Genomic DNA, 20243 nt, shown 5'->3' with positions numbered 1-20243 from the left:
GAAGGCAGTGTCTCACCAGATACCAAATCTGCCAGCGTCTTAGGCTTGGACTTGCCCCCAGAACTATAAGAAGGAAACTCTTTTGTTCATAAACTACCCAGTCTCTAGTATTCTGTTATAGCAGTCTGAGAGATCTGCCTATTACCTTTGACCTACGGGCATTCGAGAAAAAAAAAATGTATCTGCATAAAACCAAATGTGAGCTGCATGTTGCCATCAGTGCTAAATACCTTGCAGTGGAAATTTACATACACTGGGTAGAAAATACCCACCATTTCAAGAGACACGTGTTTGAGGGATGGAAAGGATGATGATGTGCGTCACTGGCTCTCAAGTGAGTCAAAACAATAGGGAGGGGTCAGGGGAGAGGGAACCAGAGTAAATGCTGTCAGTGGCAAGAAGCTGGATCAAAAGCATGCTGGTGTCTGCTTTATGATTTGTGAAACCTCTCTATGCATTTTGAAAGTTTCCCCAGCTGAGACTTAAACAAGACAGATCATAGTGATTCCTCATTAGAGTCAAATAAATGGTTTAGGGCAGAGACAATGTCAAAAACAAACAACAGAAAAACCCAGCACTGGCAGAGGCTGGATGGAGGTCAGTCAGTGCATGCCTGGGGGCTCATTTCTGCTCAGGGATGTCTCGGAAAGTTGAAAATACCTGTGGATAGAGGTACAGCATTAAAGAGTGTGCCCCCTTACAAGCCCAACAGCTCTCAGCCAACACATCCAACGGCTAATGCATGACGGGGACCTTTGCCCAGAGGATCTTATGACGCAGAAGACGCACCCACTCCAGGAGAGGCTCTGCCATCTCTGAGCTGCACATGAAGCCTCCCAAAAAAACTGCTCTTCTCAACAGGTCTTATAGTTTTTGAAATTTCTTGAACCTACCAGAGGAGAAAAAACTTTGTAGGAAGGGTGACGATGCCTGCCAGTTGTCCAGGTCCTGGACTTCTTTTATCTCATTCTTCAAGTTGATGGCCTTCTCCTTCTCCAAGAAAGGCAAGCTGGAGGAAGAACACTCCTGATCAGTTTGAATGTATACCATATTAAACTTACAAACATCACCAATGGGTAAGGCACTACACACCCACAAAATGAAGGAGGCCTCCGATAGCTCAGTAGTAAAGCGTAGTTGGACTTCCCTTCGAGCCACCAGCTCACAAATAATGGCATGGAGACTTGCTAATTATGAAAGCTAGACCTTAGCTTAGGCTTCTCCCACTAGCTCTTCTATCTTAAATTAGCCTACTTCTATGTTTTGCCATGTGGCTTTTTACCTTCCTTTCATCCTGTATGTCTAACTCCCTCCACGTCTGATTGGTGTCTCCTCTGCACCTTATATCTTCCTACTTCCTCTCACTGCCCAGAAGTCCCTCCTGCCTAGCTATTGACCATGCAGCGCTTTGTGAAACCAACCACTGCAATATATCTTCCCACAGTGTGCAAATATCCCACAACAGTAAAGTGACTGCCATACAACTGCAAGGACCAGAGTTCAATCCCCACAACCCACATAACAAAGCAGGATGTGGTGGTGCGTACTTGTAATCCCAGCGCTGGGGAAGCAGAGACAGGCAGATCCTAGTGGTTCTCTAGCCAACCAGCCTAGCCCAATCAACAACCTCACAGTTGAGAGGCCCTGTCTCAAAAAAAAAAAAAAAAAAAAATGGCCAGCACCTAAGGATAACACCTAAGGTTAATCTCTAACCTCCACATGCATACATTCAAACAAAAGTGTGTGTGTGTGCGTGCATACAGAGTGAGAGAGAGAGATGAAATGAGAAAATTACATATATACATATAGATTAAAATATATATTTAATATATATTAAAAGGCAGACCTAAATACAAAGTGATTCAAATGCAAAAGAATGACCTAAGATATATCAGCTAAATGGAAATGAAATAGGAGAGTTATAATCTTAATATTTATAGGCATGGATAATGAGAGTAATGCAATTGTATAAAACCCATTCATCCAGTAACATGGGAGATAAAAGGCCACCTGCAAACTTTTGCTTCATAATTGAGGAAACGGGCAATCTAAGCAGACAGAGAGAGCACAGTGCTCTCTACAAGTCTGCAAAGCCAGAGATGAGTCGTTAGAGAACCTTCAAAGCACAGAAAGAGCAGGGTAAAGCTGTGGGAAAGAAGGAGCTACACAGAAAATGAGCTTCCAAAACGTATATAGCAGTCCCCTTGAGTTTCGCTAAATGCTGAGGCATCTATGTGTAAGGTGTAGTGACATAGAGAAATTAAGTAGTCTGTTGTGAGGTGTGCTGGATAGATACATGTCAACTTGACACAAGTTAACACCGTCTGAGAGCAGGGAACCTCAATTAAGAAAACGCCTCCATAAGATCAGGTTTAGGCAGGCCTATAAAGTATTTTCTTAATTGGTGATTAATGGGGGACGGTCCCCGGCCCATTCTCGGTGGCGCCATCCCTGGGCCAGTGGTCCTGGGTTCTACAAGAAAGCAAACTGAGAGAGCCAGTAAGGGGCTCCCCTCCATGGTGTCTGCATCAGCTCCTGCCTCCAGGATCCTGCCCTGACATCCTGTGGTGATGAACAGTAATATGGAGATGTGAGCTGGATAACCCTAAGCATGAGCTGAACTGCTTCCAGCTCTCATAGAAAACTGAAAGATCCTTCTAGATCCCACCAAGTTTAAGACTTCATTGATTACTCCAAGCACTTGGTAGAGACTCCAAAGGGAAGGGTTAGCTACTCTGTGCTTTCCTAACAATAGTCAAAACATCCTCAAAAGGGTCCTTCAAAAACCAAGTATCAAAAGATCATACCACACTGCAAACGACTGTCAGAATAAAGCTGAACATTCTTTACTAGATAATAACAAAATGCAGACACTCAACACCATAAAATCACAATGTTTCATCTTCAAACAAAAATCACTGGTCTTGCCAAGAGTCAGTAATCAGATAGCAAATCAGTCAGCAAGGACAGACCCGAAAATGACCACAAACATTTAGCAAACAAAAATAGTAACATGGCTATGGTAACTATGCTGATGTGTTTAAAGAAAATGAGGGAGTCAATAAAAGATATAAAAATCATGCTGGGTGGTGGTGGCGCACCCCTTTAGTCCCAGCACTCAGGAGGCAGAGGCAGGCAGATCTCCATGAGTTCCAGGCCAGCCTGGTCTACAGAGCAAGTTCCAGGACAGCATGGGCTACACAGAGAAACCCTGTCTTGAAAACCAAAAGTAATGGAGGGGGCAAATAAATAAATAAATAAATACAATATAATAGTTAGAAAAACCATACTGCTTGGTATTTTATGATTTAGACATACAAATATATTTGTACATATTTACAAAAAAAAACCTAAAATTAGGTGGTTGCTGGTATTTTAAGTATTCTTAAATAGTGTTTATAAAAAAGAAAGTACAGACATGAGAAGCCTAATTACATGTTACAAGGAATAATGAAGCATAATGAAGGCATCAGAGGTGCCAAGTTTAGGATAAAATGCTTTTATTCCCACCGAGCTCCAGAGTTTGGTACTCCCACTGAATCCGTGTGAGAGACTCGGGAACACAGGCTACCTCTGCATACTTTCATGAGACTGGACTCAAAAATGGAAAGAGAGAGAAACAGGAGAGGTAACTAAGCACATGAGGTTCAGACTGGGGCCGAGCAAAAGTGAAATTGGGCTGGAGAGATGGCTCGGTCACAGTTAAGAGCATTGGCTGCTCTTGCAGAAGACCCTGGTTTGATTCCCAGCACCCATGCGGTGGCTTGAAATAATTTGTAAATTCAGTTCCAGGGAATCCAAAATCCTCTTCTGGCGTCTCTGGGTACTGGGCACACACATGGTACACAGATATACACGCAGGCAAAACACCCACACACATAATTTTTACTTTAAAAAATAGTTAATTCTGTAAGCATGAAATTAGGGCCACTGAGATGGCTCAGTAAGAAACGGCTCCTACTGCCATGTATAAAAACCTGAGTTCAGTCCTTGAGACCCGCATAGCATGAGAGAGCCAACTCCCTAACATACAGCACATGCGCATCCATACACACGTCTTCCATTTAAGTATAAAAACAGAGGGATCGTCAGTCCCTAAATACAGGGTATTCCAGCCAGTCATGGTGGCACACACCTTTAAATCCCAGCACTCAGAAGGTAGAGGCAGGCAGATCTCTGTGAGTTTGAGGCCAGCCCGGTCTACAGAGCAAGTTCCAGGACAGCCAGGGCTACACAGAGAGACCCTGTCTTGAAAACCCAAATAAACAAATATTGTGGGGCGTTCTGTTGGGTTTCTCTTTGAAGCTCTAACCAAGTTCCCCAGTTGCAATCATTAAACACGTGCTTTTCTTTCCCAGGGCACTCTGATGTGATAATACCCTGAAAACGGTATTATCGATCTTTTTGCTCGGGGTAAACTCCCCCCCGCCCCCGCCCCAAGCACACCATGGCATCTGGCAGTCAGCTGGTGTCTATATGTAGAATTTCCCCCCTCCTGTGGCCAGATGCCACAAACACGCAATTGCCGTCTGTATCTCTCCTACTGTCCACCTTATATACTGCACCAACCCTGCCTACTAGGACCCAAACGATCCCCATGGCTTGACCGTCTGCAGGCTGGCTCCTCCATGGGAGAAAAGGGTGTCATTTTCACCGAGATAGGACCATAGAAAACTTGGTGAGAAGACTCACTTGGGAATTTGTGGAAGTGGCTCCAGCGGGATAAACGTATCGAATTTTTTCTCATAAGGAACCCTGAAAAAAAAAAAAAAAAAAACAATAGCAACAACCTCTTAAAACAGAGAGCAACACATCATCATTTCCAAAATACGTCCCACCTTCTAGTATCAGTTCTCAAATGTGGGCTTCAAAACTGGACGGGGAATAATGCTTAATTGTTGTTGTTGTTGCTGCTGCTGCTGCTGCTGTTATGTTTCATCAAGGTCATTGGCTCCCACGTGACTGGTTTTGGAAATATTTTCAATATAATACAACAACTTTTTTCCTTTTTAGTTGAATGACTCTTCCCTTTGATCCAATTTGCCTAAGTTCGCTTCCACCTTTAACGTCAACCCATATACTAGTCACTAACAATCAGATTGGGTATGAAAGTTCCAAAGTCTCCAAGTATGTGGTAATAGAAATCAGACTAATAAACAACTACTTTTTTCTTGTTCTAGCAGCTTTTGAAAGTGCAATATAATGGGTTTCATGACATTTCCATACATGCATATCACTGGAGTTGGCTCATATTCGACCCTCCATCACCCTGCCCACTGGTCCTCTTCCTTCCCACAAATACCCCCCCCAGTGATATACTATACATGCATACATACATACATGCGTCTTTAAATATGGTGTCCTTTATATTGTATTAGAGGTTGAAGTTGAGACCTTGCCTATGTCAGCACCACCAATAAGCTATAACCCAGCCCTTTTTGTGTCTTTTATTAGTTCAATTCTACAGTACATACAGGCACAAGTTAAATATGAACTTTCTAAGGGATTTTTCACTCCATCCCATCTTATTATTATACACCCCTTAAAAAATAATTTCTATACAAGGACCAGGAAAATGGTTCAGTAGATATGAAGCTTGCTCTAAAAGCACAGGACATGGATTTCAGAGATCCCAGCACCAGCATAAAAGCCAGCACAATTGTGTGTGCTGTGACCCCGGCATTAGGGGGCAGAGACGGGCAGCTCTAGGAGCTCACTTGGCCAGGCCAAAATGTTGAGCTTTGGGTTCAGTCAGAGAGATCTGGTCTAGAAGCATAGGGTGGCGAACAAAAAAGGAAAACACTCAGTGCCGTCCTCTGACTCCCACATGCACGCGTGCACACACTTGCACACGTAGAGCATATGATACACACACGCCCCAACATACATAAAGTAAATAACAAGTTAATTAAAGAACGCTAATTCGCATGCAGCCCCAGACACTGGACTCCTCTGGGACGAGTGTGCACTCACAGTGAGAAGTTGGCGGGCGGCAGGGTTGCTCCCGCTTTGAAGAACTCTGAACTCTGCTCTGGGAACATGTACGGATTATCCCCCGGAGTTAGCTTTGGGATTCCATTTCTGGGATCAATGTCTGTGGGGAACGTTTGAAAGCATCACTCGTGGGGCTGAAGCTGAAGCCAAAGCCGTGACATGACGGTGACAATCATCAAGTTCTTGGCTCCTTGCCTTGGGAAACTCAAGCTCACAGTGACTTTTCCCCTTACACTACGTTAGCAGATATGATTACTTTAAAACATGGAGGGCTGAGGAAGAGTGAGTGGAAAGGAGGTAAGAGCCAGAGGGTAGGGCTGTGAAGTGTGCTCCCCTGGATGTGGCATTGCGGTTGCGCACATGCACACACAGTATCTGTGCAAGATTTGCATCAGATTGATGCAACTAAAATATCACATGAGCTGGGAGTGGCGCCTGGGGCTCTAGACCTGAGGATCCATTGTCAGCTGTTAGCTGCAGAGGGAGGGAGAGTCACTTTTATTTAAGAGTATGGCCACGGGCAAGTTCCCCACACCCATGGATGACCTCACACACATGGGCAGCCCCAGTTGAAGGTTAAAAAAAAAAAAAAAAACTAAATTTTTTAAAAGGGAAAAATAAGGTTGGGCCAGGAAGTGATTGGGTATGCTTTTAATTCCATCACTCAGGAGGCAGAGGCAGTCGGATCTCTGTGAGTTCAAGGCCAATCCTGTCTACAGAGTGAGTTCTAGAACAGCCAGGGCTACACAGAGAAACTCGCTCTCAAAAAAATCTCAAGAAGAAGAAAAAAGTATTCTGTCATATATTAGAAAACATTATACACAAACCAAATAGTAGTTGTGGTTGCACATGCCTTAAATTCAAGCACTTCAGAGGCAGAGGCAGGCTGATCTCTGAGTTAGAGGCCAGTCTGGTCTACAGAGCAAGTTCCAGGACAGCCAGGACCACAAAGAGATTCCTGTCTCAAAAAAAATTATACACATCTGTTTGCTTGGTGGGGTTTTTTGCTTGATTGGTCTGTTAGTTGGTTTGGTTGGACATGCTAGACATGTAGCTTTTATTTTGTTTTTTATTGTTTTATTATTTGTGTATATGAGTGTTTTGCCTGCATGTCTGTCTGTGTGCCTTGTGTGTGCAAAACCCTTTGAGGCTAGAGGGAGTATCAGACTCTGGGACTAGAGTTACAGATGGCTGCGAGGCACCATGTGGGTGATGAGGAACAAACTCAGGTCCCCTGAAAGAGTAACCAGTGCTCTTAAGCACTGAGCCATCATTCCAGCCCCTTCATTTTGTTTTAAATGTTCGTATTTATTCTCTAAGGATTTCAAACAATATATTTTAATCATATTCTTTCCGTTCCCCCCAACCCCTTCCAGATTCTCCCCAACTTCATGTAATTTCTTTCTCTTTAAGCACACACACACACAAAGTGGAATCTAATTTATGTTGGCCAACAACTCCTGAGCATGGGGCCTGACCTGGAGTGTGGTTGATATATCCATTGTCACTCCATTGAAAAAAAAACTGATTTTCCCTCTCCCAGCAGCTACCAATTGCAAGCAATGGATGGGAATTATGCCCGCCTCTACAGGGTTTTTTGACTAGCCTGAGATTATGCAGGTGCATGCTATCTAGTCTTCTGTAAGCTCATGTGACCTTCTTTCCTGTTAGGTCAAGAAAATGGTGCCTTCTTTGGAGTCATCCACCATCTCTGGTGTTACGAGCAATTCTCCACCAGCCTGGTCCCACAGCCACGTCAGCCCCAAATAACACATAGAGACAGGCTGTTGGCCTGCTAGCATTTCTTATTGGCTAGCTCTGTCTTAAATATCAACCCATTTCTATTAATCTAAGTGTTTCCACGTGGTCTTAACTTACCAGAGAGAGGGTCCAGACCTCTCACATCCTACATCTTGACGCCACTCTAATACATCTCCCAGAATCCTCCTTGTCTCCTAGTCCTGCCTATCTTGCTTTCCTATAGGCCAACGGGGCTTTATTCATTAACCAATAAGGGAAGCATATTTACAGAATGACATCTCCCATCACTCTGGCTCTTAAGACTTTCTGCCCCTCTCCCGGATATATCACTGCACCTTAAGAGGAGTGGACATCATCCCATTTTGGCCTGAGAACATCGAAGTCTCTCACTCTATTCACATTGTCCAGTTGTGGGTCTGTGTGTTAATTATCTTCTACTGGGTAGTAAGATAGTCACCTTGTCTGCACCTGTGGCATAGACCATGCCCATTGGGGGTGGAGACAGGGCTGGACGTGACCAGGAGGGGGCTCAGGGAGCTCTCTTGCTTGCAGCACGGGGACAGGAATACATCCGGAGGCATCCTTGGGACCAGGAACCTGCTGGTGTTCATCTGTCTATGTTGTGAGTTATTTCTCCGTGAATACACATCTATTTGGCCTATTATTAAACATCAAGAAGTTCCTCTGATGAGGACTGAGCCATGCACTTATCTGAAGTCCTGGGTGGAACTCTGTGTTCATCTGGGGATTGGGTTTCATGCATTCCAGGCTGCCCTCAAACTCACAATGAGGCAAGGATGACCTCTAATGCCCGATCCTTGTCAACATCTCCCAACTTCTGGGATTACAGGCATGTGCTATATGATGTCTGATGTGTGCAGGAGATGGAGCCATGCTTTGCCCGTGCTACGCAAGTACTCTACCATGATTTATACTTTTAAAACTAAAAACAGAAAAGTAGTCATCGTTAGGTATTGAGTTTGCCAAACTCCCTAAGTTCTGTTTACTTATTATGGTGGTCCATGTGTGTGACACCCTTGTATCAACTCTAAATAACAAAAAGGGTAAAATATATGAGTGAGGAAAAAGTAAATTGTGTACATTCATACAATTAAATGCCATGCCTTTCCCTTTCTAAATGTACTTGGGTGTGTGGTATACATATGTGTTTGCATGTGTGCACGTGTGTGCACATGGGTGTGCAATATGCATGTGTGATCCTACCTGTGGACACCAAAGGTCAATGATGGATGTTTTCCTCAATTGCTATCTTCCTTACTTTTTGATACAGAGTCTCTCACTGAACTCATTTGGCCATCGGGCTCTGAGGATCATCTGTCTCGGCTCCCCCACTTCTGGAGCTACAGGGGACGACCCCTGTGACTGGCTTTTGTGTGGGTCTGGGGATCTGAACTTGGGTCTTCAGGCTTGTGCGGCAGCCATCTCTCCAGCCTGCATTTCCTCTGATTATTTTATTTTATTTTATGAATGTGAGTGTTTTGCCTGCAGGTGTGTCTGCACAGCACACTACGTGAGTGCCTGGTGGCCACGGGGACCAAAGAGGGCATCAGTTCCCTAGAACTGGGATTACAGATGGATGTGAGCTCCCATGTGGGTGCTGGGAATAGAATCAGGTCCTTGACAAGAGCCCTTAACCACTGAGCCATCTCTGCAGCTCTGCATTTCCTCTTGATGAATAGGAAGTTTAGGATCTGGGCAAGGCACAGGACTCCTGTGCAGACCCTATATCAGTGGCCATGCTTGTGCTACCCCAGGATGGCTCTTTCACCAGATTAATCCAACCTCAATTTGAAAATCCATTTGCCCTTTACATGGGAAGTTGATGCTTATTTCTTTTTGCACCGTGTCTACAGTTAACCTTATTCACCACTGAGGCATTGGCTGCCTCCTCCTACATGGGTATTTCTGTAAGGAAGGGCCATAAGTGGCCCTCCAGTGCTCAACAACCTCTTAGGATCTTTTGGGAAGTCTATTCTGAGTGAGTTGGGGCAGAGAATTCACCAGGTTACAAACCAGGGTGATACATGGATGTGGATATGGTATAAGTATAATATTTCATCTTAGTCACCTTTAATTAAAACTAACACTATATACATCATGCTAAGGCTTATTTAAAATGTACAAGACCAGTGGCAACTAACTGAAACAAACGTACATGATTGTCTTTGGACTTCAATGATCTGCAGTGACTCATTTGGTGACTTAAATGTCACATTAGCACTTTATGAGAGCTAGAGAAAGATGAAAGTGTGGATCCATGTGCATTCTGTGTCCTTTGTCAATAGTTGTCACCTGTGAACAGGACTCTCTGCCTTCTTGTCTCCCTGGCTGTGCTGTGAACAACAGGGGTGACCCTGCAGAGCTGTCCCCAGCCAGAGAAAGCAGAGTCCACAGAGTCACTACTGAGGGCTTGTTGCTTGTTAGTTTGTTTCATCTTGGAGGGAATGAGACACATTACCATATTTCTTCCTCCCAAGGCTCTTGTCCACTGTCCTCTCTGCCACAGACCTCCTGTTGCCCCGGAAGACCCCATGGAAGAAGCATTGCTTTCCAACGTGGTAGGTGTGGATATTGCTGCTAAACCTTGGGTAAAATGTCCACTCAGGACGATGCCCGTCTTCTGCAAGACATCAGAAATTTTCCCATTAGCCCTGCTGTCTGCCCCCAGACAATTAGATGCCAAGATGTAAAAACTCCCTAGGCTCTATTTAGCCTACAGCCTTCTCACATACACACATTTAAAAAAAAAAAAAAATGTGGAAGAGTGTTTTCCTGCAAGGATGTATGTGCACCACAGGCAAGCAGTGTCCATAGAGGCCAGAGAGGGCCTTGACCTTCCTGGAGCTGGAGTTACAGGCAGTCGTGAGCCACCATGTGGGTGCCAAGAACCAAATCCTAGCCCTCAGAAAAGCAGCCCATGCTACTAAGCACTGAACCATCTCTCCAGCCCTCCTATTCTTTTGAGTGTGTAGTCCAGGTTGATTTGAACGCTTCTATGGAGTCTGTGTGTGTGTGTGTGTGTGTGTGTGTGTGTATGTGTGTGTGTGTGTACATGTACACATGTATGTTCCAGTAGGGACATATGTATAGGCATACTTGTGAGTTTATGTACCACAGGTTAACATCAATGTCTTCCTCAACTGCTTTTTCATCTTTTTTTTTTAATATTTATTTTTGCTTTTGTGTGCATGGGTGTATTAAGGTGGCAGCTTCACCCAAGCCCCCTCCCCCATCTCCCTCCAACCCTGCTGCATCTCAGAAAGCCTGCCAAATGATGCTCAAGACCACTCCCACAGGGTATTTAAAATGCCCTCCAGAAACCAGGCTCATGGTTTTTCCGGTCTCCCTTTTCTGTCTCCTCTCTGGGGGGGGGGGGCTGGAACCATCCGGGAGCGCTGTACCCATTAAACATAGGCTTTTCCCAATTCTCTTTGATTTGGTCTGATTTGGATTGCTGTATGGCAGAGAGGCTTATCAGGGTATAGAAACTTTTCAGAGTGTTTTGTCTGCTTGTATTGAAGGGCCCAGAGTCTCACCCAGACCCCTGCTTTGGCAGCCATGACAGGCTGCAGAAACAACCCAGCAAGTTGTAGGACCCTGACTGAGCAGCAGGAGCTGAGCCATCGACCTTGCCCTAATCCCTAGGAAGCAACTGCCAGACACTCTCCATGTAGCAAGGAGCCAATCAGAAGTTAGCTGGAGGGTTCCAGATGTGCTTTACTGATAACAGTGGAATGCAGAGTGTAGCAACTGCCCTGGGAGGGCCTCTAGGCTTAGCAACCTTTCTTCGGCTGAGACTCAGGACAGGTTCCCCCAGCCCCAAGGTGCACCAATCCTGAGGCTGTTGCTATGCAACTACCAGACACCCCAGATAGCCCCCTTGCTCTACCCCAATATATGTCCTGCCCATTGCTTCTCAGAGTCTCTCCTATTCTACCCACTGTGTTGAATGGATGGAGGACCCGAGTTAACCAGTCTCTTGGTGGTTTTGGGGGTTCAGAGTCTGTACGTCTGGACACAATGGTATGTTTGTGTACCACATGCGTGCCTGGTGCCCATGGAAGTCAGAGAAGGACATTGACTCTCCTGGAACTGGAGTTACTGGGGTTGCAGTTGTGAGCCACCATGTGGGTGCTAGGAATTGAACCTAGGTCCTCTAAGAGCAGCCAACACTCTTAGCAGCTAAGCCCTGTACACAGTCCCCTTCCATCTTAGTTTTAGAAACAGGGTCTCTCACTGGATGGAGCTTACCCTTCTTACCCTTGCCTTCCTGCTGGGATTATGAAAGGATGAAAATATAGCCTAACTCTCTAATGACCACTAAAAGTTAGAAATTTAAAAATATCCACCAGCATGTATTTAAAAATCACCCTAGCTACATGCAAAGCTCAGGAAAAAGAAAACACATGAAATAGCTTGGTCACAATGACCGGTTTCTGGAAATTATTATTATTATTATTATTATTATTATTATTATTATTATTCATAACCACCTAGTTTCTGAGGAATATTGTTATCCTCAACAACAGTCTGGTTTCTGGGAATTGTTATGGGTCATCTTGTTCAAAAAGACATAACGACCCAAGTTTTAAACTGTCCCAAGGCCTTGCTTTCTGGCTGAGTAAGGATAATAGGAGATGAGCTGACCAGCTGCATATCTAACTTTAGTAAACTGCTTGTGGAACCCCCACCCCAAATCCTAGCTGCCAATTATCACTCCACCCAGGAGCCCACACCAATACAGAAATTGATTGGCCCGCACCACGTGGGATCTTGACACTTTGGGATGATTAGTTTGGTGTGTGGGCTTTGTTATAAACCCTATAAAAACTGTCTCAATTCTGCCCTCGGGGTCCTCAGTCCTCTACCCCTGTGTGGCGCATGACTGTGGACGCCAGTGCACTTGGAATAAAAAGTCCTCATGCTGTTGCATCAAGACCGCTTCTCCTGAGTGATTTGGGGTGTCGCCTTTCCTGAGTCAGAGCATGAAGGTCCAGCTCTGCTCTGCGGGTCTTTCATTTACAGGCATAGGCTCTCATGCTCAGCTTTTTTACTTGGGTGCTGGGATCTAAACTCTGGTCCTGAAGCTTGTGTGGCAAGCACTTTGCCTACTGAGCCATCTTCCTATCCCCTCCCCACGCCTCCAGCTCACCCCCACCCCCCAATGGAGGAGGTGCGTTCCTGGGGGCTTACGGCTTCCTGTTCACCACCCCCTCTGCTTCCTGTGTATGGGTGAAATGTGTCCTCTCTGCTTCCTCTTCTTGCCTTGCTTCCCCTACCATTCTGGGTCTATCCCTCTGGAACCGTGAGCTATAAGAAATCGTTCTCCCCTGAGTTGGTTTTGGTCATGGTATTTTATCACAGCAACAGAAACATAACTAATATTGGGGCTGGAGAGATGGCTCAGCAGTTAAGAGCGCTAACTGCTCTTCCAGAGGAGCCAGGTCAGTTCTCAGCCTACAACCATCTATAACTCCAGTTCCAGGGAATCTGATGCCCCCTTCAGGCTCCCGTGGACACCAGACACAGACCATGTATGATGCACATACAGACATGCATGCAAACAAACATTCACATATATAAAATAAAAATAGTAAATCTTTTAGGAAAATAAAAATAAGTAATGCAAATAGTCACATAGACCTAAAGTGTTCATGCAGGAAAAGGCCTGTGATCTACACAATTGAGGGGAAATACTTTGTATACTACAGCTCCGTTATTCTCATATGCGCCACTTGATGACTTGAGAAGCCTGTCATTAGGCTGCTTCATTCTCCTTTGAATATACCATGGAGTGCTCACACGAACCTACAAAAAGAGGTCAGTGTGGTAGCTACAGGTGTGAATTTGATGGGATCCACAGTCATACAGTAGACACAGCTCAGAGCACATCTGTGAGAGCTTCTAGATTAGGCTAGCTGAGGTAGGAAGGCTGGGTTGTAGACTGAGTCCTGGGTTGAATAAAAAGGAGAAACCAACTGAGTACCAGCCATTCCCACCACCATCCCTCTCCTTCCTGACTGCTGACACAGTGTGAGCAGATACCTCCTACACCTGACACCCCCACCCTAACCATAACCCCTAACCCCTAACCGTAACCCAACCCTAACCCTAACCCCTAACCCTAACCCTAACCCCTAACCCCTAACCCTGACCATAATCCCTAACCCTAACCCCTAACTCTAACCCTAACACTAACCATAGACCCTAACCCCCAACCCTAACCCTAACCCTAACCCCTAGCCACTAACCCTAACCGCTAACCTTAACCCCTAACGCCTAACCCTAACCCTAATGCTAACCCTAACCCCTAACCACTAACCCTAACACTAACCCCTAACTTTAACCCTAAATCTAACCCTAACCCTAACTGCTAACCCTAACCCTAACAATAACCCCTAATCCTAACCCTAACCCCTAACTCTAACCTTAACACTAACCATAGCCCCTAACCCCTAACCTTAACCCCTAGCCACTAACCCTAACCCTAACCGCTAACCCTAACCCCTAACGTCTAACGCTAATGCTAATCCTAACCTTAAACGTAACCCTAACACTAACCCCTAACTCTAACCCTAACTAACCCTAACCCTAACCCCTAACCCTAATCCCTAACATCTAACCCCTAACCCTAACCTTAACCCTAACCTTAACCCTAACCCTAACTCTAACCCTAACCCCAACCCTAACCCTAACCCCTAACACTAACACTAACCCCAACCCCTAACCAACCCACCCACCCCCCGAGCCTACCCCAAACCCGACCCCAACCCCAACCCCAACCCCAACCCCAACCCCCACCCCCCCCCCCCCCCCCATGGCCCCGGTTGGGCCAAAAGCCGCCTTCTTTTTTAAGTTGCTTCTTCATGGGTGTGAAAAGGAATCAGTACAGCTGCACACTCCGTATGGTTTCTTGGTAACATCAAGAGAAGTCCTAACCAAAATGTGTGAGGCAGCCGTATAACCACGCATACTGTTGTGTGGTTAACTTTGTATTTTATGCCCGTGTATGTGTGTGTGTGTGTGTGCGCGCGCGCATGTGTGTTGCATCACCATGGTGCAGACCAAGAGGACAGATTCCAGGAGTCAGTCCTTCCAGAATGTGCCTTCTGGGGATCAAAGCTCAGTCTTAAGACACAAGGGCCTTTGCCCACTAAACTGCCTAGCCCAGCCAGCCCCCTTAACTTCTCATAGAGAGAGTACACTGTATAATGATGGTATGGTGTAGCATACTAAATATCTAAACCAGTGGTATAGTTATGTATCATTGTCATTTATAATGTGTGTGCTATGCTTTTATATGACTGGCCACCAGTAGCATCACAGACACAAGTCACGTGTGTGTTACGACATTACCAGGAAAAGAGAAGCTTTCAGCCACATCATATTTTGTTATATATGCAGACCGCTGTGAGCCGAAGCCACATTATACAACATGTGACTGCTTTCATATGTACACAGGTGTACTTATTTCAAAATTCAGCTCTTCACACTACAGGGAAGAATGTTGTTGGAGAATATCGAATAAGAGGGGTTTATAGTCTATACACGCCTTTATTGCTTGATGCCTTTTATGGCACTTACACTAAGGCCTTTCATGTATGAGAACCATATGATCACATATACAATCCCACACAGCCATCCTGAGGACCCAAGAGGAATCATGCCAAACACCTGACACTGGGCATGGGAGGTGTTCTGTCACTTGGCCCATAATATGACAGATTTCTGAAAAGGCTCCAGGAGCACAGGCTGATGGAGGAAGTCCTAGGGCCTACTCACTTGTCTGTGACTTAAGCAGGCTGAGTTCCTCAGGATATGTTTCCTTCTGGAGTCTAGGCAGTGAAACTTGAGAGGAACGATTAGACTGTGCAGAGGAAGAGGAGGAGGAAGAGGAGGAAGACTTCTGACCCATCTTGGAAGCTGTGCTGGAAGGCAGATGATAGGGTTAGAATTGCTTCCCTGTTCAAAGTGGCAACCAAACTGATCTTTTACTAGCGGCACACAGCATTCTTAGTTAGCGGACTGGCTGGCCTCACTCTCTGTAAAGTCCCTGAGCATGTAGTTTACTGACTCCCAACTTGAAGGTACTAAAACTTAATCAAAAGATCCATGCTTTAAAACAACCAGATTAACGGGGGTGGTGACTCATGCCTTTCATCCCAGCACTCGGGAGACAGAGACAGGTGAATTTCTGAGTTCAAACCAGCCTGGTCTACAGAATGAGTTCCAGGACAGCCAAGGATACACAGAGAAACCCTGTCTTGAAAAACCAAATAGAGGGGGAAAGAGATAGGTAAGTAGGTAGGTAGATATATAGATAGATGGATGGATGGATGGATGGATGGATGGATGGATAGAAAGAAAGATGGATGAATAGAAAGAAAGATGGATGGATGGATGGATGGATAGATAAAACAAGCAGGTAAATGTTGTAGAATATTATTAAAGATGTGTTCCATTTGTTTATGCTATGGAACATTTGTTTTAATGGTGCAAAGATGTGTTTCATTCTTTTATGTTGCATTTGTTTGCCTCTGTGAAGCTGTGTTTCTTTGCCTGCCTAAAACACCTGATTGGTCTAACAAAGAGCTGAATGGCCAAGGGAGGAGAAAGGACAGGCGGGGCTGGCAGATAGAGGGAATAAATAGCAGGGAAAACCTAGGACGAGGGATGAAGGAGTGAGAAAAGGAGAGAGGACATCAGAGGCTGCCCCCAGCTGCACAGTAAGCCATGGAGTAAAAGGTAAAGAAAGGAATAAAGAATAGGGAAAGGTAAAAGCCCAGAGGCAAAAAGTAGATGGAATAAGTTAAGTTAAGAAAAGCTGGCTAGAAACAAGCCAAGCTAAGGCCAGGTATTTATAAGTAATAAGATTCCCTGTGATTTATTTGGGTGCTGGGGGGTTCCCCAAAGAATATAGAATAAAAACAACATGTAAAGGCGTTTACTGCTGAGCCTGAGGACCTGCGTTGGATCCATGGTAACCCAGGTGACAGAAGCGGAGAACCAACTCTTCTTAGTTTATCCTCTAGCTTCCAGGCACACATGGCCACACACCAAATTAATTAATAAATAAATTAAATGTAACTTTTAAAAACAGGCTAGTCAGAGGGATAACTGCCTTAACCTAGAGACAGGAGAGAAGCCCTAGTCCCTACTTCACATGACCTGTCAGATCTACATGACCCCAACTGGACGGCATTCCCCTACATATGGAATTAGGGTGGGGGGGAGGGAAGGGAAGGGTGGTCAGGGTGCATGTGAGAGGGCAGAGAGGGTAAAAGGGATGGAGGGAGGAAGAGAGGGAGAGGGAACTGGGATCGACATGTAAAATAAAAAATTAAATTTAAAAAAATGCTTTGACTCCAAAATTTAAGTTCAAAGACAAGTTACTGGGGAAAAGGATTTCTAGTTTTGTTTCCACAGAAAATGAAAAGCTGTGGATTCCTTCCAGACTAATGTGGTTTGATCAAGCCAGACCGCCTGAAACAGAGTACCAGGTGATCCTACATTCAAAACAGCTGGACAAAACAGGCTTGCAGATTACAGCCAGGATTTCTGCATCTTCTTAGAATCCCCCATGACAGCTCCCCTTACCAGCAGGAAGTAGTTTGGAAAGAACGATGCCCAAATTCCCAAATATTGTCTATAAATGTTTGTTTTCATTTAAATGGACTTGGTTTTATATATATATATATATATATATATGTATATATATATATATATATACATATATACACACACACACACACACACACACACACACACAGGCTAGTCAGTTAGCAGCACTTGCTGTTTTTTAGAAAACTTGGGTTCAATTCCCAGCACCCACATAATAGGTCACACCTACCTGTAACTCCAGTTCTAAGGAGTCTGATGCCTTCTTCTGGCCTCTACAGACACCCAGGCATGCATAGGGTACACATACCTATATATTTAAACCAATTTTTAAAAATCAAGGTACTAGCTCCTCATACAGTAAAACATGGAATTGATCCATGACCTGGCAATTCTACCCCTAATTGTATACCCACAAGAACAGAAAACAGAAACTCAGGCAGACACCTGTCTGTGGGTGGGCATCGCAGAAAATGAATAACTCCAAGCATTCATCAGCAGGCAGATGAACAAATGAAATCCAGCTTACACAAAGGAATATAACTCAGTCTACAACAGAGTGGAGTTCTGCAACATGCTATCACTTGGGTGAGCCTTCAGAAAGTTATTTGAAGTAAAAATTAGCCAGACAGAAGGACAAGTCAATATGGCCCCACTAATACAAGGGCAGAGAGCGGCTGAAGGGGCAATGATACGGCTCAGTGGACACAGAGTCTGTGTTTGGGTGATGAATTGTTTTGGAAATGGGCAGGGGCTGGAGAGATGGTTCAGTAATTGAGAGCACTGGCTGCTCTTCCAGAGGACCTGGGTTCAATTCCCAGCACCCACATGGGAGCTCACAACTGTTTGTACATCTAGTTTCAGGGGATCTGGCTCCCTCACACAAACATACAAGCAGGCAAAAGTCCAATGTGTATAAAATATAAATAAATGCTATTTAAAAAAAAAGAAAATAAGCAGCGTCGGTGCTTGTAAGACATTATGAATGTAATCAATGCCACTTCACTGTGCTCTTAAAAGGGGTAAAATTGTATTTTAAAGATTTATTTTTGTGTGTATGAATGTTTTACCTACAATGTAAGGGTGCCATGTACACGCAGTGCCCATGGTGGCCAGAAGAGGGTGTCAGATCGCCTGGAACTGGAGTTCCTGGTGGTTGTGAGCCACCACGTGGATTCTGGGAACTAAAGCTAGGCGAGCCATCTCTCCAGCCCCAGGAATCATACTCTTGACTGTATCTCTTAGGATGCTCATTTTTTAATTTCTCTCATTCTTGTGTGTGTGTGTGTGTGTGTGTGTGTGTGTGTGTGTAAAACTCTCTCAAGGTGTCCTTTGACCTCCACATGTTCACAATGGCATGCATACATACACATGGGGTGAGGGGATAAATAAATAAATGTTAAAGAAAAAAAAAAAGAGGCCCAGAGAAGTGATGCAATTTGCTCAAATTCACACAGATCACCAGTGGAAGTGTTGGGATTTGAACCTAGGTAGCCCAGCTCTGAACCTCTTGCCTAGCAGGGCACACTTCTTGCTCACATGGTTCATCCCAATATTGTCTAAATCTCAACACATACACACACACACACACACACACACACTCACACACTTACTCGGAGTGAATCGACAATCCAGTGGGTACTGGAGGCTCGGTGAATCTCGGACAGGCTTCATCAGAAGAAGACGAAAGGCTGGTCCTTCTGTCAGAGGCCATCCTTTTGGCCAAGAAACCCCTGGATGCTAGACCATCAGTGTTATTGGTGCCTGTAACACAGATGCCGCCCTTTAAGTATATTGCTGAAATACCTGACACACTATTTTATTTCCTACATTATATTCGGAAATGTTGAGTGATCTGGTGAGATGGCTCAGTGGCTGAAGGGGCTTGCTGCCAAACCAGACAACCTGAGTTCAATCCCCATATCTCACAAGTGGCCACAGAGAACTGTCTCCTTGGGAGTTGTCCTCTAACCTCCTCATGGGCACTGTGACACAAGCACACCTGTACTCACACACAATGGTGACAAGCACACCTGTACTCACACACAATGAGTAAAATTTTAAAACAGCTAGTATTTAGTATTTACTGTGTCCTGGGGTTGGTGTTAACCACACACATACACACACACACTATTCCATCTAGCTCTCATTGGTGCTCTGAAGTGCACACATGACACCAGAGTCTCCATTTCCAGCCGCTAATGCAGACTGCATGACTCAGATCTCAAGCAGCATTGGAGTGGATAAATGTAAAGAATTATACAGGGGGGCGGGGGATATAGCTCAGCTGGTAGCATGCTTGCCTGGTGTGCAGGATGCCTTGGATTCCATCCCCCACACTAAAGAAAGCAACCATGGTGGCCCATGCCTATGATCCCAGCACTTGAGAGGTAGTCAGGAAGATCTGAAGTTCAAGGTTTCCCTCAGCTACATAACCAATTCAAGGAGGAGGAAAATGGAAAAGAAGGAAAATAATTCTAACCCTCCCAGCCACCCATAATGATGACCTTTAAGTCTGTGGCTGTCATAGAGAGAGATGAACCATTCTTTTCATTTATGTTTTATAAAAATCCATCTGTTCAAATGAAAAGATGTGGATTCCTTCCAGACTAATGTGGTTTGATCACGCCAGACTGCCTGAAACAGAGTACAAGGTGATCCTACATTCAAAACAGCTGGACAAAGCAGCCCTACAGACTACAGCCAGGATTTCTGAATCTTCTTCGAATCCCCCATGACAGCACCCCTTACCAGCAGGAAGTAGTTTGGAAAGAACAACGCCCAAATTCCCAAATATTGTGTATAAATGTTTGTTTTCATTTAATTGGACTTTGTTATATAAAATAAAA

At 44.8% G+C, this 20243-nt stretch overlaps 1 protein-coding gene across 1 annotated transcript; it reads right to left on the bottom strand.

Annotated features, from left to right (window-relative positions):
- Positions 1-512: 512 nt before the first annotated feature.
- On the bottom strand, positions 513-15691 carry Spats1 (spermatogenesis associated serine rich 1). Its single transcript, XM_051204281.1, has 6 exons — positions 15559-15691; positions 10235-10396; positions 5974-6094; positions 4693-4755; positions 894-1009; positions 513-660 (listed from the first exon to the last, which is right to left on the bottom strand). Exons 1-6 carry the CDS (start codon positions 15689-15691, stop codon positions 632-634), a joined length of 624 nt encoding a protein of 207 aa, XP_051060238.1. The 3' UTR covers positions 513-631.
- Between the last annotated feature and the right edge of the window lie 4552 nt (positions 15692-20243).

This window comes from Phodopus roborovskii, unplaced genomic scaffold (genome assembly GCF_943737965.1).
Source record: "Phodopus roborovskii unplaced genomic scaffold, PHOROB, whole genome shotgun sequence".
Lineage (NCBI taxonomy): Eukaryota > Metazoa > Chordata > Mammalia > Rodentia > Cricetidae > Phodopus > Phodopus roborovskii.
This window is presented reverse-complemented; position numbering and strand designations above follow the sequence as displayed.

What these genes read in the sequence shown, in the direction of transcription:
- Spats1 (XM_051204281.1), bottom strand. Translation starts at nt 15,691, where the DNA reads ATGGGTCAGAAGTCTTCCTCCTCTTCCTCCTCCTCTTCCTCTGCACAG. An exon ending in CCTTGGGAGGAAGAAATATG is followed by an intron (nt 6,095 to 10,234) that starts GTAATGTGTCTC and finishes CGTTCCCCACAG; the next exon opens with ACATTGATCCCAGAAATGGA. An exon ending in ACAAAGTTTTTTCTCCTCTG is followed by an intron (nt 661 to 893) that starts GTAGGTTCAAGA and finishes CTCTATCCACAG; the next exon opens with GTATTTTCAACTTTCCGAGA.